At 57.5% G+C, this 24,111-nt stretch overlaps 5 protein-coding genes across 5 annotated transcripts; 3 read left to right on the plus strand and 2 right to left on the minus strand.

Annotated features, from left to right (window-relative positions):
• The first annotated feature begins 1,975 nt into the window (after positions 1–1,975).
• Positions 1,976–3,598, plus strand: GGS23DRAFT_578531 (Snf7 family protein). The gene is made up of 3 exons (XM_051516995.1): positions 1,976–2,407; positions 2,685–2,978; positions 3,090–3,598. The coding sequence occupies exons 1-3, from the start codon at positions 2,357–2,359 to the stop codon at positions 3,375–3,377; spliced, it is 633 nt and encodes a 210-aa protein (XP_051369755.1). The 5' UTR covers positions 1,976–2,356; the 3' UTR covers positions 3,378–3,598.
• Positions 3,599–8,402: 4,804 nt separating this feature from the next.
• On the plus strand, positions 8,403–10,283 carry GGS23DRAFT_613231 (uncharacterized protein). Its single transcript, XM_051520555.1, has 2 exons — positions 8,403–9,262; positions 9,376–10,283. Exons 1-2 carry the CDS (start codon positions 8,887–8,889, stop codon positions 9,831–9,833), a joined length of 834 nt encoding a protein of 277 aa, XP_051369756.1. The 5' UTR covers positions 8,403–8,886; the 3' UTR covers positions 9,834–10,283.
• Positions 10,284–11,233: 950 nt separating this feature from the next.
• On the plus strand, positions 11,234–14,250 carry GGS23DRAFT_206513 (subtilisin-like protein). The gene is made up of 2 exons (XM_051511836.1): positions 11,234–12,693; positions 12,801–14,250. The coding sequence occupies exons 1-2, from the start codon at positions 11,348–11,350 to the stop codon at positions 14,179–14,181; spliced, it is 2,727 nt and encodes a 908-aa protein (XP_051369757.1). The 5' UTR covers positions 11,234–11,347; the 3' UTR covers positions 14,182–14,250.
• A 4,898-nt stretch (positions 14,251–19,148) lies between these two features.
• GGS23DRAFT_206560 (uncharacterized protein) lies at positions 19,149–19,792 on the minus strand. Its single transcript, XM_051511837.1, has 2 exons — positions 19,520–19,792; positions 19,149–19,462 (listed from the first exon to the last, which is right to left on the minus strand). Exons 1-2 carry the CDS (start codon positions 19,710–19,712, stop codon positions 19,188–19,190), a joined length of 468 nt encoding a protein of 155 aa, XP_051369758.1. The 5' UTR covers positions 19,713–19,792; the 3' UTR covers positions 19,149–19,187.
• A 2,370-nt stretch (positions 19,793–22,162) lies between these two features.
• Positions 22,163–23,729, minus strand: GGS23DRAFT_206580 (uncharacterized protein). Its single transcript, XM_051511838.1, has one exon. The coding sequence runs from the start codon at positions 23,563–23,565 to the stop codon at positions 22,330–22,332; it is 1,236 nt and encodes a 411-aa protein (XP_051369759.1). The 5' UTR covers positions 23,566–23,729; the 3' UTR covers positions 22,163–22,329.
• Between the last annotated feature and the right edge of the window lie 382 nt (positions 23,730–24,111).

A 24,111-nucleotide genomic window follows, 5' to 3' on the forward strand; every position in this document is an offset into this window, starting at 1 on the left:
ATGTATATGTATATATGTATAGGTATATGTATTACTAGACTATTATGTACATATACCCCGGCATGTTATTTTGTAGCTTTCGCGTAGCATTCTCAACACGAGGGGCTTAAACGAAACCGACCCACGACAGCCAGAACACGAAGAAACGTAGCAGCTCATACGAAGCCAGTACGCACTCTCTTTCGTGTACGATTATGCAACCCTCGAGCTTCTATGCTAACGTGCCTATCTTCGTAGTCTGTACGTCTGTGATGATTAAAGTTGGGCAGACCGTACGATGGACATCAACCTGCCCAGGTAGGCAGGTAGACACGCAGGTTAGGCACTCCTATCATTGGCGGCACATTGTGTATCTGAGTCGATATGGTTGATTAATCTGAACTCGAATTCACAATACCGAATGCAACAAACGAGACAGAGAAACTGCAACGGTAAAACCCACACAATCGCGAATAACCCTCGTAAAGAAAGGGATCCTTCTTTTTCGAATAGCTAAAATAGTTACTACCGATCATCTCTGGGATGTGTTGTCATGTCATGCAGCGAGCGGATTTATCATAGTAATGACAAGAGCGAGGATGCTGCCACGCCCAACTTACCCCAACTCATCCAGACCAACGGCAATCAAGCGAGGGTAAATACCTACTTCCTTACAAGTTACAGCGCCCATGATCTATTAGACACAAATCCCGAGCGAGCGCACAGCGCCAGCAGGATGCGGCACGCGAGATTACTTCGCTGCCCGCATCCTCCCGGTAGCTATCCTCTCTCCCAGGCAACCCTTCCTACCGCTGGGGGAGAAGGGATAGAGAGGTCTGTAGTAGGCATATTACATTACTCACGTCAGGATTTAGGGCTGACTACTCTGCCTCCTCTCACGCCTACTCGTATGTGCACACCTGCTGTCTGTTCTTAACCGCTCTCGGCCCTCCCTAGCTCTCACGCCTGATAGCCGGCGGAGGCCAATCGCGTCCGAGGGTTCGCTATGGACAAAAAAAAGGCGGATTCTGTGCCTCTTCCTCTGCCAACTAAGTACATACGTGCACATTAACCCGAGCGGCCCCCTACACCAGCCGGTATTTAAGACCGAGCTACCTGCATAACTATATACAGTATTAAGGCACCTGCAGTGGGACAAAACGGCAGCCTTCGGGATGGTCGGCGTAACTCGTGTGCGCATCTGCCCAGCCCCGTGCCATCTCCAGTTCTCGCGCTCGCAATCCTGGTGCCTGCTTCGAGAAGGAAGACCGACGGGGCGGGAGGACGCCAGAGGATGGCCGCGTAGTAAAAAGGGAGGGGGCTAAGAAGCAACCCGGAAAGGGGGCTAGTTCGGCGTGGCTCTCTCTCTAGTCGCCACGGATGGGCCGGGCAACGTGGTACCTGCCTACCGACTAACGCACACATACCCAGACGGAGATAGTCACGTATAACGAAGAAGCTATTGCATCGATATCCGCTCGCAAGCACACCGCCATGTGCTATCATGCTCTGCCCCTGGATGTCGTGCTTTGAGGTGGGATCGTGGACGTACGGACGAAGTACCTGCCGTGGTAGGTTAGGTAGGTAGGTAGGTAGGTATAGCTACTGCTAGAACAGAGGGAGAGCCATGGAAAAAGAAAAGACTTGAGGACGTTACCGGCCACAACGGAACAGGACTTGGCCTTGCTGGTGATTGTGGGCATCGTTGAAGGAAATCACGAATAAAATGAATCCCTACAAGTTAATGCAACGTAGCGATCACAGGGGCCATTGTAGGTGAGAAGTTGGGTAAGAGGAGAATTCGATGGAGATACTAGGTGAATCGTGTGGCTTGATAGCTGTGGCGGGCCATTCTGCGGCTTGTACATAGCAAAAGAGAAAAAGGTGTGGCTGGTGCGCATGCCATAATAAACGCATCGAAGCTGCGTCATTTGCCTTCTGTGAGCGCCCCGCTGCCTGCGCAAGGCTGGCGAGCATTGGCCACTCTCCCCGGGCCAATCAACCATCAGTCTCGACTCTCTAGTCTGCCTTGGCCTACCCAGCCTGGCCCGACCCGCCATCCATCCATTTATTCATCCAGAGGCCGATCGCCATCCCGACAACGATTGGCCCTCACAAGCAACCACAGTGAAACCCGACAACGACAGCTTCGATCCTACATTTCCGAACTCCCCTCTTACACCGCTCTCTCTACTCTCCCGCCCAACCGACCTCTTACTACCCGGCTGGCCAACCCTACCGATCCGATCGAAATCTCTCGTTATCCCAACCGTATCAAGCCGACGCCTCGCCGAGCGACATCCAGCGGACCCGATTTCCCGTGCTTCTCGGCCATCGAACCTACTATACACCACATCACTCTGCATTCCTAGTCGCCATGTCGAACCGACAGCTTGCCCGCGACATGCAAGTCGAGTTCCAGGCTCGCGTACGTCTCCCATACTGTCCCTCTCCTTCACCTGTTCCCCATCCTTGACCCCGAACCCCAAGCACCCCCCCCGGCCTGTCTATATGTCTGTACACGTCTACATACCCACTCTCCCCATGCATCCTCCTCAACAAGAGCAGCCGAGTCCCCCTCAACAACAGCACTACCGGCCGCGACCACTTTAACTACTGCTGCCGCTGTAGCTGCCACCACTGCTGTAGCGATAGAACACGTCACTAATCTTTACACCGCTTCTTCTGCGCCCGCATGCGAACAGTTCCAGGCCAAGCAGGCGCGCCGTGAGGCCCAGAAGGCAGCGAAGCAGGACCCGCTACTAAAGAAGCAAATTCAAGACCTGCTACGCAAGGGCGACACCGCCAAGGCCTACCAGAAAGCCAAGATGCTGCTCTCGAAGCAGGCCCTTGCCCAGCAGATGGATCAGATGGCCGACATGGCAGAGCTCTCTGTCGCCCAGATCCAGGCCAACAACGCCATGAACCGCATGACCCACATGATGGGCCAGTCCTCCCGCACCATGACGGCCGCCCAGCGGAACATGAACCCGGAACGTGTATGGATCCCCCCCCTCCCCCCTTTCTCTCTCCTTCTCCGTCTCCTCCTTCTCTTCTCTTCTCCCCTTCCTCGTCTGCGGATGCCGGAAGCTAACAAAGCGAACCACTAGACTCTGATGACGCTGGAGCAGTTCCGCCAGCAGAACGAGGAGTACGCGGTGAACAACGGCATCTACCAGGACGCGATCTCGCAGACGACGTCGCAGCAGGTGTCGGAGGACGCGGTGCACGAGCTGCTGGGCAAGCTCGCGGACGACGCCGGCGTCCAGCTCAACTCGGAGCTCAACGCGGCGCAGCCGAGCCGCGCCGAACCCCAGCCGGCCCAGCAGCAGGCCAACGAGCCGACGCCCGAGGAAGAGGACGCGCTGCAGCAGCGGCTCCGCGCCCTACGGGCTTAGGGACCCTGCGGGGGCGGCAATGACAGCGGAAAAAACAGCCACGACGATGGTGGTGGTCACGGAGGTAGTGGTGATAAGGGGTTAAGGGAAGGGAGACCCCGCGAGGCGCGGCCGACGCTCGAGTAACTAGACGAATACAGTTTGGCTCTGCGGAAGGGATTTTGGTTAAGTCTCTCTCGTCAAGGCTTCGGGGGTGTCGATCCATGATCCCCCCCCTCCGCTTTTCCGTTTCCACTTTGTTATGTTTTTTGCTCCCTCTTTCAGGTACGCTTTAGCATTGTCACATAGGGGTTTCTAAGGGTTTTCCAAGTCTGATAGTCATTCACGTTTGGCGTTTGGCCCCGAGGATGGGGGGGAATGGGTGGTTCTGCGTATCTGATCTCGGGCCGCTCTCACTACATTGCTCCGGTTGGCGTCTAGGTAGTTTTACGAATATATCTTCCACATCGCTTACCCGTCTATCCATGTGTCGGTCTGCGTATCTCTATCTTTTGCGTCTTCGACTACGGCGGTCTGCTGCCCAAGAAGCAGAGACGAGGTACCTAGACCTTGCCCCGATAGCCCTAGACGGCCGGCTCTCGAAGCCTGCATCCGGGACGCTTTTGAATAAGGCGGCAGACTACTGGGAATGCAGGCTCTGGTCAGCTCGGATACCCCTTTTCTGTGCTACCGTTGTGATGACGAATTTGACTAATTACCTTTGGTATCTTAACTCATAGAAGGCTTGAACCCTAACCAGGTTACGACACTTGAATAATCTCCAATTATATAAATCAAGATTTCTGGTGCACCTGCTTTACTATTTGAATATATATATATGTGTATGTGTGGTGTGGCATAACTGCTTCGTCAAGAGTAGAACTATTCAACAACACCTACAAATACTTAAATCTATATACTGGAACGCCTTTTCCTCCCCCCTCCTCCCTCTCGGGAACAATTCACTTTCACCGTCTTCTTCCCTCAGATCCCCATCCACTAGCCGTCACGGCCGTAGGAATGCCCGCCTACGGACGCCTACGTGTCCAAACAAGCTCGGCAATCCGTCCTGTCTGACTGCCACCCTCCGTCTGTAAGGATGTCGAGTCCTCGCAGAGTTTTAGCACGCCGTCTTGGGTGGCGGCCGTCCCGTCATCGAGGCAGACCTGATGTCTCTATTCCTCACTACGGCGTCCATCAACCAAGATATCCCAGCCGCCTCTGACGCCGGCTCCGTCCGCGTCCTAAGGCGCCGCCTGCAGTATTAACCTAGCCCAAACACTTGGTGGGCATGATGCGCAAGCTCCTGGGGCTTTCCCGAGGCGGTGGGAAGGTCACGGCTCTACCGGAACCCGACGTCTTCCGCCGTAGGGAGCACGCCGCAGACTTACCGCTGACGCCTTACCCGACGACGCGATTGTTAACCTATTTGCTCCTGGCGTGGCTGGCGTAGAGGCTGCGTACGGTTGTGGTTCCTAGCCCCATCCCCGGACCTGAACTACAATTTACTTGGCCTTATTATCTATAACACCGGTACATACTTCGCTTCCAGGCATGCTACAGGAGGTGACGAAGAATACCTAGGCCACGTGACACGATGCCTAAAATCCCGGAGCGTCTTACATATTCATCTCAACCGCTACAGACCCTAGGATCCCCTTGTGGTGATGGCGTAACGCGGGGCGCTCAACAGACTATGTCCAAGCTAAACGATCCTTTGGCCTAGCCGACGACTCGTTCTAGCCGGCACTTGAGCTAGGCAGACGGATTATGCGCTCTCGTCCAGAATTGCTAAATAATTGTCCGCGGGGGAGTCTACGGATTGGAGATATCTCTCCTGAGCTTCCCGCACTTCGTTTTCCTAGCCAACGACTGTGGCACTGGCAAGACCGTAACTTTCGGTGGAACCCTCGTTACCGCTGCTGTAAGGAGACCAGTACTGGCGGAGGTGATTCCGACGGGGAGGTCGCTCGTCCTCTGTTTCCAGTACCGTCAACCGGCCCGGGACTCCTGGATATGTGTGAGGAGCTAAACTGCAACCATTTGTCCGACCCGGGCAAGTCGTTAAACTGCGAACAAGACTTGGGGCACATCGGTCTACCTTTCCAACACTAACTGGCACGACCTCAACCTACCTTATCGATCGGCCTTTGCCGACGTGGACTGGCTCAGTTATCATACCTCTCTCCTTCTGTCGCCCTCTCGAACACACGTGGTGCCCTGAGATGTGGCCTGTTTCTCGTTATTATGAGCGAATACCATCCGGGGCGGACCCCGATAGCTCCAGTGCGTTCCGCGAACTCGCACACGAGCTCGTGGATGCCGCCGTGAGATGGGTCTTGGAAGACGCTGTCTTGGTTGGTCGGGCTTGAAACCCTTGCTGTTTCAGATGTTGGATTCAGTATGCGCTTTCCGTGCTGTGTAGGCGTCTACCTTTTCACGTAACGACCACTTAAAAAGCAGGCGCCGATAAACGCGGCTATGCTCGGCCTGAAGGACCTCCCTTCGTCTCGCTCAGCCTGACAGTTCCTGGCCGCGTTATCGTTGGTCCAACGTATATCAGTCACCGCCAAGGGCTGCCGGAGCCGCCTATCTCGGGGGCCGGGGATGTTGCAGATGCCACCCTAGATCACGGGAGTAGGAGCGAAGAAGGAGGAGGTCGTATACCTATATTAGTACGACTTCGACCTCGTCCACTCCCCTCCGCACGGAACCGCATGTCTTCGCATTCTTCCAGCGTTTTACATAAACTTCGGTACAATGTCGGAGGGAATCATCATCCGCCGCACAGTCTCTGCCGACATCGAGCAGCCATTGCAAGGACTCGCCTTGAACGGTTAGGTACTCGCAAAAGCAGGGTTCCCAACGCAAAATAATTCTGTACAACGTCTGTTGGCGCGCGTCATGGTACGTCTCGAGCGAAATCGCGGCTCCGGCTCGGCTACAACTGTTGACCCTACCGTAGCCGTAGTTCTGGTTGAACGAGACCACTAGCACGACCGTGAGGGGCACGAACGCTGTCCTTCGTTTTGAACAAGTCGACGGCGAATCCACTGTCGTGTCCTACGCCCTACCTGAGGACACTATTCAGGGCAGACCAGGGCAGTGATGTCAATCTCGTATCTGGCAAGCTTGTTGACCAGCTTGGGGTCGGGTTGACTGGGCTGTTAGCGGTTAAGACGCCCTCCTGGTACGGCTCGGACCGCCGCTGGCTATTCCGCAGGTGTTAGCACAGATATGTTAGGGAGTATACGGCTCAGACCTACCGCTGCCGTCCATGACAACGCAGCTGAGGAGAAGTAATCGTTTTCCATCGCCCAAGACTTGCTCTTACAATCCCTTGGGGAGAGATTGTGATATGGTAGCACCTCACCTAATTCTTTCTTTATTTTTTTTTTCTGGCTGGATTAATGAGTGTAAATATGGAGGATGTCGAAGGTCGGGTAGCCTGCCGTGTGCGGCATTGCATCCGCGCACAGTCTTAATATATACTAGGAATCCTTACTGGGCACTGCCTATTGCATACCTACTTACTTACAGGGAACTTTTTTAACTTGAAGGGATATTTACTCGTAGTTCTTTGATAGGAATGCATGTATACCTACGTATAGGACGTGTATATGAAAATAAGGAATTTCCAAGTGAAAAAGGGGATGTAACTACGGGACTCCGTACCTCACGTGACCACATAGACTTTGCCTGTCGACTTGTTTCAGCTTGTTAGGTTACCTATTCTGACCGTGTAGAGGGACGGAGAAATAGTCAGAGCGGGTAGGACGGCAAGGGTATAAGAGGGCGGGCAATGGCACGATACCCACCCCTTGACATTGGCCACCGGTACGACGGCTTATCTCACTTCCCAGGCCTCCTCGTAAGTTCCATGTTTTCGTACCTGCGTCTCGACTCGGGCAAGTAGATATCATATACCTAGCTGACCTGACTAGAGACCGGGGGCACAAAAAGTAAGCGCCTGAAGGTAGGTATTAACCAGCACAACTTCAGCTTGAATTCCTTTTACGAGACCGGTTGATCTTAACCATGTCAAGGCTGATTCATAATAACCTAGGTACACGTCTCATGTTCCTCTTTGCGCGTTCCCTACGCTGCTGCTCCCAAGACAGAGAACTAAAACAGCTCTGCTTTCGCATAGCCGGGGCTCTCTCATCGCACACCTGCTGAGGCGGGCCGATCGGTGGCTTATTATTTATTAACAGAGTTCTCCCTCAGGCGTACGTTGTGTGCGCATGCATCGCATACCTATCATTATCGGTATACGGTAGGTTGGTATTTGGTTTCACGCGGTTTGACGTGCAGAATTGGTCTGCCATGGACGCCATCCGCGGGCAACACGCCGCCGCATCTCCCGCAGGCTACAGAGTCTGAAGCTGTTCTCACCCGCGGCTGCGTAGTAAATAAATATTCATAATACGTGATGGCATCGTGCAAATTTGCGAGGGATCGCCAAGGGACGGGGGAGCCGGGTCCACTCACACCTGGTCCCGTAGACAGGAACGGGTGTAGTTGGGCTCGTGACGGCCTCCCATTGGAGCTTGGGAATTAATTACCTAGTTGTTTTAGGGCTGCTCTCGAGATCCTCGGCGAGACTGATCCTGGGCGTGGACGGACGTGGTAGGCGTTCTACGCATGGTATTCCTGCTTTCTCGGCGCGCTACCGAATGCTACGTAGCAGTGGACTAGGAATCGACGGGCGAAGTAGGTAAGAGACGGGTAGGGAAAAAACAAAACACGAAAGATAGGGACGGAAAAGAAAGAAGGTGGAAAAAGCTATAGCCAAACTACGCAAGGGGCAGTAATTTGCGATTTGCGAGTTGTCAAACCTGGACTTTCACATGACCGTGTAAGCAAATACGCCGTAAAGGATGTAGGTAGGTATGTAAGTGTAAGTGTGTGCAGGCATTCCGATTGGAAACCCACTGCAGATCAGGTCCCCCGTGCGCCTAGGCTGTTATGAGATTAAGGCGGGAACTCGCGCGGTGACAGTCCACACGATCCCATGCTTTTCGCCCAGGTGGGTGGCCAAACAGAGTACATAATATACGACGCAGTAGTAAGTGAAGCTGAACAGCCAGGTGGACCCCGGCGGGCTTCGAGCAGGGGGCAGGCAGACACGCGAGAGAGCAGAGCAATAAGCTTACCCGGAGTCGAGATCAGCCCCCTTATTGCCCGGCGCATCTCGCCCGCCCAGACGGTAAGGTATAAGATGTCTCCCTCAGGCCCTCCCCGTCGCGATCCCGCGCCTACACTTCCTGTACATGCGTCTTGCGTAGCTATTTGCCGACAGCCCGTATCCATCGCGAGGGGCCGAGCACCCGATTCGCCAGAGTGCCTTGCCTGCGCACCGACAACGCCCGAATAATAGCGCGAGGATATATTAGCAGAAGGGGGAAAAGGAGAAGGGGAAAAGAGAAAGTAGGGGAGGAGAAAAAAAAGAGAGAGAGACCAGAGGCAAGGGGTCAGGTGGGAGAGAAAGAAAGCAGAGAGAGAGATAACGAAAGGAGGGACCGCGACCATGTCGGACGTCGACCTGTCGCGGGCCGGGTGGGCGATCCGGCGGGCCGACTCGTGCAGCGCGGCCGACGACGAGGTGGACTGCGGCGCGACGCGGGCGCCGTTCCGCGCGTGCTGCCCGTCGGGGACGGTGTGCCCGTCGCAGTACAACGCGGCGTGCTTCCCGGCCGGCGGCGAGAACTACACGAGCGCCTTCGTCGACACGCCGCGCTGCGCCGACCCCTCGTGGGTCATGTTCGACAACGGCGGCTACTTCTGCTGCGCCGCCGGCTTCGTCGGCTGGAACCAGACCCGCTCCTACTCCAACGGCTGCTCCGCCTCCGGCGTCCAGCTGCCCGACGGCGCCCTGCCGCTCGCCGTCGTCTCCCAGGAGTCGTGTTAGTAGTCTTTCCCCTCTCCCCCCCCTCTCCCCCTTACCGTCCGCCCCGGCATCCTGGGCCAGCCGTTGTGTTCGCTGCCGATTCTGGTTAGCACTAACCTCGCGCTGCAGACACTACCACATCCACATCCACGTCATCAACGTCAACATCGACGCCAATATCAACCCCAACACCCTCGTCCATATCAACATCATCTCTCCCGACATCCTCCTCAACATCCACACCCTCGCCCTTCCCCACAGCGGTGCCCGCCAGCGGCAGCTCGCAGGCCGGCGCCGCACCGGTGGGCGCCATCGTCGGGGGCGTCGTGGGCGGGCTCGTGGGCGCGGGGCTGGTGCTGGTGGTGGTCTGGTGCGCGCTGCGGAAGCGGCGGCGGGCGGACGGCGCGGGGCCCGGTGCCACCGCCGTCGAGGTTCCCGCGGTCTCCGTCGCCATCGCCCCCGCGCACGCGCCCGGCGGCGCCGCCGGCTACTACGCGCCCGTCAAGTCGCTGGCGCCGAACCCCGTCGAGATGGACACAACGGGGCGCGCGCAGCGCCCGCGCGTGCGGCCCCACGAGCTTCCATAGCTCAGCGCAGCGCCGCCGAGCCTCGATTGGATATGCATACCTACTCTGACGTTGGGGGAGACGAGGAGAGCGGAGAGACGAGAGAGGGAAGGGGAAGGGGTGCGAGAGCGGAAGGCCGGAGGGGGCGGAGAGAGGGAGCGGGAATAACGGCTCGCAGCCACGCACGCGGGCGATAGGATTCCTAGCACCTCGCCCTTTGCGAAGACTGGTGCGTGCCCCCGGGGGTCAGGGACTGCAGGGCGTATACGGCGGATGGCTGCGCGCGCGCCGGAGCGTCTAGGAATCCATATCTAGCTCGAGACGAGGGCCACCCCATGCTAGCATCGGAATCGAGCTCGTACCCGCGTCTCCGTAGCGCGCGCCTCCTCGCGCCGCTAGCATAGCGCGGCCGAGGGTATAGAGCCGCTGGGTACGGCCAACTGTGGTTGGGCTACTCCAGACTCGGACTAGGAGGAGGAAGAGGAGGTTAGCAGTGGCGGTGGTGTCTGTACGTTCATGCGATCAACACGCAGCGGGTTCCGCGGTAAGATCGTGGTCGCGTTCCCGGCTCCATGTCACGGGAGACAACTGTCGGGTTTCTAATAGCCTACGCGCCCATGCCTACGTTCATAGAACGGCGACTTGTCGCCGATGCGGCTGTCGGATGAGCTTTGGTAGCTCGTGTCTCGTTCTGCCAAGGACTCCGGCCGAACCGAGTCGCTTCGGCTATAAATAAAGACCTACCTAGTTATAATTTATGCAAATATAGCAACGACTTTTTAATCGCCTACTGAGCATGCCGTTACTCTGCCTCGCTCGTTCGCTATCTGGTTGATAGTAGACATAGCCCGAATTTTCGAATTCGACTATGGAAGGGCGATTGCGGATTCGCTTCCGTCGGCGCTGGCGAACAAACCCTGGCCTACCCCCACGTCCAAGTAGGTACCTACGATCCCGCCGGGCCGTCTCTGCATTAGATAATTCTTACCTACGGCTTCACTTACTGCAACGAGGCACAACCGCATGTTGCGACGAGATCGCGAGATTGCTCGTATGTAGATCTGATGGGGATCTCGTCGGCAATAAGAAGTCGTACCTGACTGATCTGCTGGCCCCCAATCCTTGACCTCTCAGGCACACCCCGGCTAGAATCCAGGGGTCGCATTCCCCGTGACAGAGGCTTGGCGGCCGTCCCATACGAGAAATTCCCACGTAAACCGCATGACGGGCTAATAGCCTCTTCCATTCGGGGAATAATCGCCCGGGCGTTGGATGAGAAATGGGACATCACCTCCGGACAGGCCATGTAGAGGGAGTAGACCGGGGGTGTGAACAGTATAGCTCGTGTCCGGTTCGAGAGTACCGACGATGCGTGGGTTGGTGGGTAGTTGGGGCGCGACACCACTTACCAAGACTGAGATAAATAGGACATGACGGACGAGCATCTTCACGATGGTTCTTGTATTTTTCGTCAGGACCCTGGCACCGCTGCGAGAAACGAGACGCGTCTGCTTTGATTTTCGACCCCAGGCGCGATGAGAGTCCAGTCGACCTTGGCGCCCCTGCTCGGGGCGCTGACCTACACCACGAGGGCTGTCGCAGTCGCCGCTGCCGCCGATGCGCCGACAGATGTCATCCCCGCCGCGGACGATTCCATCGTCCCCGGGGCATACATCGTCGAATTCGAAGGCGACGACGACCCCAACGCGTTCTACCGGGGTCTCGGAGCCGACGGCATCGAGGTCGAGCACCGCATAGAGCTCAAGTACCAGCTCTTCAAGGGGGCGTCCTTCACGCTGAAGGAGCTTCCCTCTGAGCCCGAACTCACTGCCGGCCAGATCGCCGCGAAGCCCGAGGTCAAGAGCATATGGCCCGTGCGGAAGATCTCGTTCCCCAAGCCCAACGTCACCCACGTCGGCGGCGGCGTGGCGGAGTTTGCTAGGCGCGTCAAGCGCCAGCAGGGCAGCAGCCCCGAGGGGTTCGCTCCGCACCTCATGACCCAGGTCGACAAGCTCCACGCCGAGGGCTACACGGGCAAGGGCATCCGCATCGGGCTCGTCGACACCGGCGTCGACTACACCCACCCCGCGCTCGGCGGCTGCTTCGGCCCGGGCTGCCTCGTCGAGTACGGCTACGACTTCAAGGGGGACAACGACACGTCGCCCGTCCCGGTCCCCGACCCGGATCCCTTCGACAACTGCGTCGGCCACGGCACCCACGTCGCCGGCATCATCGCCGCCCAGCTCAACGAGCACGGCTTCACCGGCGCCGCGCCGGGCGTCAAGCTCGGCATGTACAAGGCCACCGGCTGCGGCGGCGAAACCACCAACGACATGCTGATCGCCGCGTTCAACGCCGCCTTCGAGGACGGCAGCGACATCATCTCCTGCTCCGCCGGCGACGACTCCGGCTGGTCTTCCGACCCCTGGGCCATCGCTGCCTCGCGAATCGCCGCCGCCGGCGTCCCCGTCGTCGTGGCCCCCGGCAACTCGGGCCATCTCGGCCTGTGGTACCCGTCGACCCCGGCGTCCGGGATCAACGTCACCGCCGTCGGCTCCGTCGAGAACAGCGTCCTGCCGTCAATGGCCAAGGCAGCCACTTACACCGTAGACGACGCGGCCGAGACTACGGCTTTCGGCCTCCAGTTCGGCAGCCCCACCTATTCAGTCAATGTCACCCTGCCCCTGTGGGCCGTCAGCAACGACACGGCCTCGGAGACAGACGCTTGCGCGGCGCTGCCCGACGATACGCCAGATCTATCGGAGAAGGTGGTCTTGTTGCGGATGCCGACGTCCGGCTCCGATTGTACCGTTGAAAGCCAGGCTGGCAATCTCGCTGCCAAGGGGGCCCAGTATGTTCTTTGGTACAGCCAAACCGGAGCGTAAGTTAATACATCGCGTTTGCAATGAAGGGGGGGGGGGGGGGGGGGAGCAGCCTTCGACGGCTCCCTCGTTAGTACCCACAACGGCTAACAGCACACAATCGTAGGGACCTTCCGAGCCTTTGGCTTAGAAACGAGGAAATCAAAGCCGTGGCCACGGCGTCGTCTCGGTTCGGCGCCAAGATAGTCCCCCTGTTGGCGGGCGGCAGCAACATCACCGTGCAGATCAACGACTGGTCTTCCTCGGGGCTCTACATCGAGAACCTCGACAACCCCGTCAGTGGCGGGTACATGAGCAGGTCGACCAGCTGGGGCCCGACCCAGGAGGTAAACGTCAAGCCCCAGGTCGCCGCGCCCGGCGGCGACATCCTCTCGACGTATCCGCTGGCCCTGGGGGGCTACGGCGTCCTGTCGGGCACCTCGATGTCGACGCCGCTGCTCGCGGGCATCTTCGCGCTCGTCGCCGAGGCCCGCGGCACCCGCGACCCCCAGACGCTCCAGAGGCTGGTCGCGGCGACGGCGAAGCCGCTGGGCTGGTTCGACGGCGAGGCGGCACACCCGGGCGTGGTCGCGCCGGTGGCACAGCAGGGCGCCGGCATCGTCCAGGCGTGGGCGGCGGCGCACGCGACGACGCTCCTGAGCGCGAGCAGCCTCTCGTTCAACGACAGCGACCACTTCGTCGGCACGCGCACCTTCGTCGTCGAGAACCTCGCCGACGAGCCCGTGACCTACGTCCTCGGCCACGCCAAGACCCTCACCATGAACACCTTCGCCGACAACAGCAGTCCCTTCCTGACCACTACCTACTTCCCGAACCCCGGCGTCGACGACTGGGCCGAGCTGAGCTTCTCCTCGGACGAGATCACCGTGCCGGCCGGTGGCACCGTCGAGGTCACCGTGACGCTGACGCCCCCGCAGAGCCTCAACGCCACGCTGCTCCCCGTGTACAGCGGGTACATAACGCTCAACAGCACGAGGGAGGAGTCTCTGGTGCTGCCGTACCTGGGCGTGCTCGGCAGCCTGCACAAGACCCCCGTGGTCCAGCCCGGCTGGGACGGCGGCGTCTACCTGACGAGCACGGACGGCCACTTCAACATCCCCGTGGTCGCCAACACCACCTTTACCATCAACCGGCCCGGCAGTCCGATCACGGGCCGCGTCATCTACCCCCGGCTCATCATCCGGCCGACCCTGAACGTTCCCCATCTCCGCGCCGACGTCATCGCCCTGACGGACACCGGCCTGCCCACGACGCGGTGGAAGGGCTACGACGTCCTCGGGGCCATGCCGGGGTCCCCGCTGGCGCTGCTCGCCCGCAACGGCGCCGCTAGCAACTTCGGCGGCCGCCTCGACGACGGCACCGTCCTCCCCGAGGGCACCTACGCGTTCCTGGTCAGCGGCGCTAGGATATTCGGCGACGCGTCGAAGGAGGAGGACTGGGACGTCGCCGAGACGTTTCCCTTCGTGCTCAAGTACCAGCCGGAATAGGTAGCGAGATAGACAGGAGACAGATATTATTATGTAGGTGCCTAATGCAAAATAAAGATTCTTCCGCCGTCTCCCATTTCCCCCGCGCCAGAAGATACCTACCGGGTGTAAGGCACCGAGCCAATTCCCAACAAGCGACGATTGAACCTACCAAATTGCCAATACCAGTGGACCAAGTCGAGATGGGCATAATTAATGAGTAGCCCGCGCCCATTAACAGAGGGACAGCCATAGCCATGCCTGCCTAGCAGGGGTCCTTTTTCCTCCGAAGGGTCGGCAGCCTACCCGGACCATAGTAAGTCGGGTACGTGAAATGCTGGATCGCGATACAGACTGGTACGTATGTAGAGGCGTCAGTGGCCTGGCCGTGGGGCGTACGTGTGTCGGCCCTCGGCGCCAGGAGAATAAACACCACTGTAGCCCACCACCTCTGCTCGGGCGCTGTCTCGAGGTGCCTACCCACCCTTCTTTCCCGCCAACCCCTTCTCATCTCTCGTAGCCTCTGCTGCCGCCGACAGTCAAACGGACACCCAACGCTACGCACTCGTTCCAGCCTCGCTGTGAAGTCGCCGACCGTCGCCGTTCTCGCCCTGCTCCCCCTCCTCCCGCTGGCCGCGCCCGCGCCCCCGGAGACGCGCGCCGAAGAAGAGCCCCCGAGCGAGATCTCGACGGACAAGGGCCCCGCGGTGCTCGTCTGCAAGGACACCTACCCGCGCAACTGCCGAGTTCGTGGGTCCGACCAAGGGCCAGGCCTGCTGTAAGTTCGACGCCCGGCCCGCGCGTCTCGCGCGAGACTCTCGGGTTGGTCGCTGACGGACGGTCCCCCTGTGCGGCGTGTGGACAGATGACTTGCCCCCCGAGTGGGACGACGCGATCAGCTCCGTCGGGACGGCGGGCGGCGACGACGTCTTCTGCACGCTGTTCCAGTGCGTTTCCTCTTCCCCTTCCCGACTGACCTGCCAGCTGCTAAAGAGATGAAGGAAAAACAGAGCCAAGGGCTGCAAGACCAACGAGCTCGGCTTCAGCTTTCAGGGCATATGGCCGACCATCCCGACAAAGCACAACGGCAAGTTCAGCTCCCTGACCTGCCACCAGGACGCCAACGCGTTGGAGAAGCACGGCGGGCCCATTTCGCCGTCGTAGAGGATCCCAGAAGGGATTTGCTCTCTCCCACCGCCCCCACGCCATTCATTACTCGCCCATCCGTTCATTCGGTAGCCACATGCGAGCCTCAAGGCTACCAAAGCTGCGACGCGGTTCAAACGGGACATCCCCCACAAGTCGTGCTCACCAGTCGATCGTGTATATCTATTCCGTACCTACTACCTAGATAATTAATCGACATCTATTCTCTTCGAGGCACCCACGAAGGGGTCCCAGTGTGAGACTCCCGTGTTCGGCCTAGACGGGGGAGCAGGAGCATCGAATCACCTCCACTGGTAGAATCTGGCAGCTGTGGCTGTTCCTGTTCCCATCTGGTTCCCCTACAGCGTGTCCACGCTATTCCTCTTCGATGCACCGACAACACGTCCGGTGCTTCGCTACTTGCACCGAACGTCTAATCCTCGGACGGAGCAGTATTGCTATTATCGCGATCAAGTGTTACGCTCTCGGTTATAGGTACCTAGTGTTTTAATGAAGCGGTCGATGCGCATGGCTTCATCGGTGCTTTTCTGTCTCTTTTTGGCCCTTGCTTCGGCCCTCCTCTCCCCTCTCTTCCTAGACCTCTTCTCCGCAGGTGCTGCTTCAACGTCTTCCTCCAGGGGGCAATATTCAGCCTAATGAAGTCCGTCGTGGCAGAGGGGGACAGGCTGTGTCCATCGTTGGACGTGATATCGATGACTCTCTGCCGGATCTCGGAGAACCCCTTGCAGACGAGCTAAATGACGAAGACTACCAAGTAGCGCTGTTAGAGCGTGTTGTTTTTCGTCAGGGCGTTCAAAGGAAGGGTTAGTCATGGCAGCTCGGAGGTCTGTGAGGTGAGAAGGAGGATACTCGGCTTTAAGGGAACCGATTGGTAGATGGCCGTATAGGATTTCGAATGGAGAGTAGCTTATGGATGTGATGTATCTGGCGTTTATCTGGGCTATGATGCCCGGGACTTTGTTGTCTTAATCTGATGGGTCTTGAGGGGGTATAGGGTTGACGGCTTTATTTAATACTTGTTGGAGAACTTTATTGAATACCTCTACTAAGCCTACGGAACGGTGTAAGCCTGAAGGAGTATCAATAACCAGTATGTTCTTGGACGCTAGCTGTTGTATGAGTTTCGAAGAGGTAAAAGCGGCTCCGGGGTTAAGGTAGAAGGCCAAGGGTTGAGTCCCTAGGTTTGAAAACCATACAGGTTGAATCCAGTGAGAGCGTCGTTAGCAGTGGTGCTTGGGGTGGGGATGGCCCAACCGTATCTGCTAAACTGACAACTTGATGGAGGGTAGGCTCGATTCCTAACAGCACTACTTGGTAGTCTTCGTTATTTAGCTCATCCGGTAACGCCATTAATCGAACTCCCTGCTGAGCTGTGATCCTTTTCGGCCGTATCTGATCTTGCTTACCGAGGCAGATCCAAAGAAAGAGGTCGATATATATGCAGATGCGCAAGATGCGCGGACCCACGAGCCTATCGCGGGCTGTCCCCGGACAGAATGTGGTCGCGAGTGTCAGTACGTCGTTACCGGCGGTGCAGAAGCAGAGGTATGTAATCAGATAGGTACATACCATGTGGTGCGCCTCCCTACTAGTTTCTGATAGCTCCAGTACATGTCCCGATCCGAGGTAGTGTAAAGGATGGTTTAGACTTCGATTGCTGGCGGTGAGGTCGTACCGCGTTATCCCGTGGTGGGCGCGGGTATTATCGTTTAGCAGAGCCGAAGCAGGAGAGATATGCGGAACAAACCAGCCGTTTTTTTTTCGGTCTGCTGGCTGGGAACGGGCAGTGCCAGGCATGGTGGGGGCAGTTCCCAACTATTACAGTGTGAGCGATCATGAGGTTTCTGTCCGCTTCGACATTCCACGGTGGCCGAGAGGACAAGACAGCCGGTTGTGAGGATGTGTGAGTCGTGCGGTGAATCGTGGTCCGGGTGAAGCTGGAGATTGACGAAGAAAAGGGACGGGAAGGCTGGCAGCGGTTCAGCCGTAGCGGCTCTCTCTCTCTTTATATGTTTCACCCCCTCTCTGTCCTTCTTTCCCTACGCGGATACACTTGGGGACGTAGGGCGTAGCTGACCAATGGAAGGTGGGAGGCGACGCATTGGGGCCAGCAAAGTTGAATAATGGTGCTGGAGAGGAACACTCGATCGGGAAGCGGCCGTGGTGGCGTAGGCATGTCAAGTCAGGCAGGCGTCTATTCGCTCCTTGCCATCGGAAGTAATAGGAGGTATCTACCTAGTCCTGCGGAGGAGTCAAGTATTTATCACTGGTCTCATCAATGACGTGCTCCCGGGTACCTGGTTAAGACACGCAACCTGGGCGGGAAAGAGATGCAGTCCGTCATTCTCGCGCGCCGAATCTCGCCTACGTCGCTAGGCGTACCTATTGCGGCCTCCCTAGGCTATTCGAGGTGGGTGATGGAATTTAGTGATGGAATTCAGGGCAGCCGGCATGCTACGCGGCCGAGCTAGAGCTACCTGTCTAGCCGCTGCGAGGAAGGGAGGGATTCAGGGAGCCACCCTAGCGCTCCTTATCCCGCCAGGCCTCGCTCGACTCGGCAGCCAGCATGCACGCATCCGCCTTGTCTTCGTATAGTAGCTAACCGTCCTTCTCTCAAGCAACGGTGTCTCATATGGACAATACACTAGGTAACATGTTGGGACGTAGCGGAGCCGTGATGTCGAATATTAGGCAGGCATCTCGAGGCGGCGAGCGGCACCGCCGACATCACCAAAGCTGTCCTCGTCTTAGAAAAGGAGCCGATCCCCCCAAACGCGAATTCCGAAAGGCTGAATCCAACGACCGAGGAGAGGTATTTTCATAACGTTTATTTACTTATACCCAGTTCCCGCGAAAGGACTCACCCGTGGCCGATGAGCGGCCTGAGACGGGTCTCTTACCAACTCGCTCGGCTAGGGAGGCTCCGATTCGCAGGTCGTCCTGGACGATGCCTCCAGCTACCTAGGTATCTACGACTTGGGAATCTGAGCGGCAAAAACTGTGCCGCTGTGCTCGCGTAAGCAAGCGGGATTCCAGCGGGGTATATTGCCGTTTCGCCTCCTTGCCCGCCTCAGCGACCCAAGCTGTTGGTGCTGTCTCTGGCAGAAGAGAACGGACTAGGGACGGGAGTGAAGCTATACGAAACCTATCCATCCTTCTCACCGCTGTTGAAAGACCGACACTTCTTAGACAACCTCGCGTATGCCACAATAGATAGCCGACGGAGTCAGGTATCGTGGAAGTCCTTCGCCGCAATAGCATTGGCAAGGGAACTGAAACCCGTTCTGTCCTAGATATCAGCATCTAGGGTGAAATCCTGATTGTAGGCCATGAGGAATTGCGTCTGAGTGTTAGGGTGCTATTCGGCCTGGTCGGATCGTAGTAGGGAGAGATGCCGCCATCTCGGTATTGGGGAAGAACATCGGTGGGTAGGTACCGAGAATGCCCCTTTATGGAGTCATGTCGCACAACCACAGGAAATGGGGCACGTGGCACCCGTAACAATAACATTGTCTTTTTGATACCGCACCGAAGAGAAAGGACATGGGGAAAGGCAAATTAAGAAGATAGCTGATGGATTCGGAATGTTGCATTCTGGCTTCGCCCATTGTCCAATTCCTGTGCCGTATATGTCTACGACCAGGGTCGGTCGCCGGGCATGGAGGTGCAGCCCGGGTAACAGCAGGATCGGGAGGGCGGGATCCGAACGAGACTGGTTTGATCTGGCGGTTTGTCCCGAAGACGGGATCCGATCCGTGGCTGGGTTGGCTCCCGTCCAACTAGTCCACAGGGCCTCGTCCTACTTAGCGCAACGACCGACCCGGGGGGAGGAGGGGGGAGGGTGTCAACGAGTTTCCTCTCTAGAGCCATGACACCAAGTGACGGGCGGCGCCAGAGAGACGTGGCAGCGCGATGCTGCTGGGGCACAGCATGAACTGAAGCGATGGCTGGATGGGAATGAAAGGAACGGGCACAGGGGTGTCTGTGTGTGTGTGTCCCACGTGCCGTTTCATGCCTCGGCAGCCGTCTGTCCGTCTGACGCACGGCAGGGAGGTATTTCCACTACTTTCCTCGTAGGCAGAGAGCTCTATGTCCGTGGCGGGTAGAGGCAACAAAGCAAGCGCGCGCTCCGGTACTTAATCTACTTAGCCTCCCGGCGGCGACGCGGGGTGGTGCGGGATGGGACACGTACGAAGGGGCGAGGGCGAGGCGGGGGACGAGGCGAGGTAGGCAAGGTTGGCTAACAGGTAGGTAGGAGGTACATCGGCGCACGGGATATTGCTAAGAGCCATGAGTGCAAGAACGGCGGCGTGGGCATTGAGCTGGCAAAGAGGGGAAGGGGATTGGGAATTCCTCGATATTGTTCGTGCCTTTGGCATCGGCATAACCTATAGGTAGGTACCTATGTTATCGGGTTCCCTGTGTCTCGTGCCTGTGCCTGTGGGTCGAGTGTGCGCTGTCTACTCCATGATATACCCACCTACCTTACCTGTGTGTGTGTGTGGATGTTGACGGCGCGTGTAACTCGGTGTGAATTCGTGTAAGTTAGGCATAGGTAGGTGTAACCTCCCACAACATGTCGTGGTAAGGAATAGGAATAGGAATAGGAATATATATATGTATGTCCTCTGAGGGGGAGGGGTTACAGGGGGGAGGGAAGGGCGCCGGACGTATATGTATATGGGTGATACGGGGATATATATAGTACATACACATACCTATATAGGAATTGAATATACCTATATATTATACATATATTATATATGTTATGTATATGTAGGCAGTTAGATAATTAAAAAACCAGGCATGCAGAAATGAAACGGGGCGTCCGCGGCGTTTCAACTCGGGTGCGATCTGCGATGGCCGCGCATGAAGAGACGAGACAAGTGTAAATAGGCCCGCATTGCTAGTTACCTACCTACCTACTTGGCTCCCCCCCTCCCTCTCGTGCAGATTCTTTATTATGCTTGTGCTGCGTATGTAGGTGGTACGTAGGTGTCTCCTAGGCATATCCCTGGACACAGAGAGAGACAGCGAGGACAGAGAATGGAGAGAGAGAGAGTGCGTGTGTGTAAAGGAGAAGAGGATGGGGAAAAAAGACCTGGGACAATGCACACACATGCCGGCGCGATGTCACCGTTGCGACGTCTGCGGGCTCCCCCTAGCCTAGTCGTATCGGCGGCGCGATGTCACGCTAGGCGCGTATAGGATCCGTAGCGTCGGCATTATAAGGCACGGCAGATAGCGATATAGTGTAGCGCTGCCATGTGGGCGAGGCCAGAGTGGGGGAATCGCAGAATCGGCCGAGCTGGTTGTTTCGTCCGCCTCTCCCATCCGACCCTCCTCTCTCTGTCTCTGTCTCTGTCTCTGTCTCTCTCTCGCTCTCTCGCGCGCGCGCTCGCCCTGGCTATCGGTGGCCTTGTGTCCCTGTGCAGCCGACCCGTACGATGTGCATATGTGATGTGCATATGTGCATCTACACTGTACACGCATCCCTGCCTGCCCGTGCTCGCGCATAGGCCTCTACCGGGGCGCCGTAACACCGCACGATCCCATCAGGGACATGCCTCAATTATCTAGAGTCTGTTCTATCTCCTCTCTGTAGATAGCCCGCCAGCCACGAGACGGAGCGGGTTCGGATCGGTTGTTGCCGCTCGCTAGTTGATACGTATGCCATAGACAGACTAGTAGCCCGCCAGTAAGCCATCTGACGCGACGCTGAACCCCCCTCCCCCCCTACCTCGGCGGCCGCGCACACGTCTGCGGTCGTAGAGAGGTAGGTAGGCAGTAGGTAAGCAGTGTAGTAGGCCGCATCACTGCTATTGCTCGCTCTGTTCCACTGTCGGTTCTCGCTAGCGTGTTGTCGCCGTCGGTTTGTCCTTTCTGGGTTGCCTGTCTTGACTAGAATACCACCGTACCGCCGATCCGGCTCCGCGGCGACGCCCCCGCCAGCCAAGCGCTAAAGCAAGGGACGCCAGCATGGCGGCAGGCGGATCGGAGCCCGCACCGCTGCCCTGGGTCGCCAGCCATCTCGCCTGCAGGGCTTCATCCCATCAGGTCCCGTCCATGCGCCAATACGCCGCTGTCGGCCCCCGGAACTCTCTCCATCGTAAACCCACGATTACTACGCAACCTGGCCAGCTATCGCTCAACAGTAGTTAAAATAGTGCCGGGACTGCTTTCGCAAGCAACGCGACCGGAATGACCTGCGTTCGAAATCCGTCTTGCATATTCCCATCGTCATCGTAAGATTGCATGTATGTATATTGGCTCAGCCAGACTGTGCGATACCCTAGTCACACCCCGTGCCGCTGTAAACCAGAAAGCCCTCCAAGTAATTCCAAGATTCCAAGACAGTGCCGGCCCGTTTCGGCACTCTACATACTAGGTCGTGCCGACACGCCTTATGTGTCCCGAGATCCCCGTCCCGTCCCGGTAACCCAACCAAGGCCCGTGACGCGCGCTGCTGGGCCGACCCAACGCCATACATGATGCAGAGTTATATTCCCAATGTGATCGAGCCTGACCTGACGCGACCGAATCCAACCTGAACCGAACCGCCACCAAAAAAACGGCCAAAATCACCTCATGCAGACCGGGAAAGAAAAAGACATCTTTAAAGGGTAACCGTGCGGGTGGACGTGCGTTCACTCCGTGGGGGGGTATCATGGTAATTCCGTTATGCTGTGGGTGGGATGGGAGGGAAAAAAAAAAACCAAAACAAAACAAAACAAAACAAAAACACTCGTTCTTGTGATATGATACCGGTAACGGATGTCGGTGTTCCCGAAAGAGAGAAAAGGGGGTTAAGAGAAGTTTCCAGGACCAAGGAAGGAGAGAAATCCAAATCCGTGCTTGGCTCAAAAGTCGCAGGCTTGAGTCGAGCGATAACTCTAATCGGCGGCACTCCGGGGGGGGATGTGGTGAGAGGGGAAGGCATTCGCTAGACGCCACGATCTATGCTCGACGGACCATAAATGTTATGCAATCCTGACTCCCTAACTACAGGTAAGGAGCCATCCAGGCCTTATCGAGCCAGCCGACCTTGTCAAAGGCCATCCACAATTTCGACGCCTTGTTGACGTCGATCTTGCAAGCCTGTTGCGCGTCCGTCTTGCGGAATTCCTTGCCCATGCGGAGGCACTCGAGACGTCGAACGAAGATTCTCTTCTTGCTAGTAAGGTAGGTGGCGCAGTCGAGTCGGAGGTTGGCGGCCAGGGAGAGTTCCTCGGGATGCAATTTTTCGCGGTGCGGGTCGTTGGTCAAGTCGATCGGAGTCCCCTTCCAGTCCACCTTGAGACTGTTGGGCCGGTCCGGGAGCGCCTCTTTCGGGGGGCAGAAGTCTTCCACCGAGTTAAAGTCTTTATCTTCCCGATTCGGAGCAACTGCGCGGCGTGGCGAAGGATCGGGCGTTGCGCTGGGTAGACGGTGAGTCGCCTGCTGTCCGTGGCCTGTGGGAGGATAGGAACGGATGGGACGGGCGGCCGTGGTGTGAGACTGCGTTGCCTTGGTCACCTTGCACGGCTTCGCGTTCTTCGCACGCTGCGTTTCCTTTCGAACCTGTGTCGGCTTGGCGGGGAGGATTGGCTGAAGTTTGGGCCGACCGTTTCGCAAACCGGCCTGTCTGTCTGCCAGCAGGAATGCACGCTCTCGTTCCAGGTAGGATTGCGGGTCCGCCCGGTACATCTCCATCACCCGGGAGCTGAAATACAATATCAACGCGTAGTCCTCCGGCCGAGGAGGGGTCGCCTTGCGGAAGAGATCCGCCGGCCGAGAGACGGTGTGCTCATCCACGATTCGGCGTGTGTCGACAGGATCGTCCTGGACAAACAGTGGCTGCTGTTGGGGCGAGCCTGTCGTGTCCCGCCCGGGATATAGGATGGGGTCCTTCACAGGAATGTTAGGCATGGAGACGACACTGACGGGCTGATCGTCGGTCTTGGTGGCAGGCGAGATGGGGGGCGATAGCGGCGGGATCGGGCCCGTGCGTCGAACGCTGGAGACCTTGCCCATCGGCTTGGAGTTATTTTGATTGTGCGAGAACGAATCGAATCTGGGAGGCTCGGGAGGAGACATCAGGTTGCTGATATCTAGGGGTTTCTTGAAAGGCTGCTCCCGGGATGGGTTCACGGCTGACATCGTAGATAGGTCCATACTGTGGGACGAGGCCGGAGCAGAATGTGGGTTGGCTAGCCGTTCCACGCGGAAGGCAGTTGGCGATGTCGGGTTGTCAGACATCGTTTCCCGATAAGCCGCTCTGTGTGGGCCGATTGGGAGTGAAGTGGCAAATCAGGTAGAAGCCCAGCTGCGTGGGAATTGATTCACTCGATAGATGCCGGGGCGGGAACACTTTCGGTGTGACTGCGTATGTGATCGAAGTGGTGACGAACGGCTCTAGCGGGAAGAGGATGGGGTCGAATGGAGGAGAGCCGAGTTGGGAGGGGGGCTTTATATATCAACGACCGGCCCTGAGTCTGGCTTCGGTCAGAGCCAGGGTCTGAGGTAAGTACCAGAAATCGGCGGAAGGCCGCAGAGATTAGTTTCGGAGTTAAGGCGGGCAGGAATAGATGTCCCCGTCGCCGCTGCTGCGGGATTGTTCAAAGCTATGCGAACAGATTCTGATTAAAAATAGGAGCCGTGGGCAATTCAGCGGGCGATGTTTAATTGGTATTGTCGTCGTGCTCACCCAGAGCAGTGGATATGAGAGACTCCGGCAGGACCACTTATAGGAGCCAGACCGACAGTGTGAACGACGGGCGGGGGAGATTGCAAATGACAACAGGG

Source organism: Durotheca rogersii (genome assembly GCF_024521655.1).
Source record: "Durotheca rogersii strain YMJ 92031201 chromosome Unknown GGS23scaffold_20, whole genome shotgun sequence".
Lineage (NCBI taxonomy): Eukaryota > Fungi > Ascomycota > Sordariomycetes > Xylariales > Xylariaceae > Durotheca > Durotheca rogersii.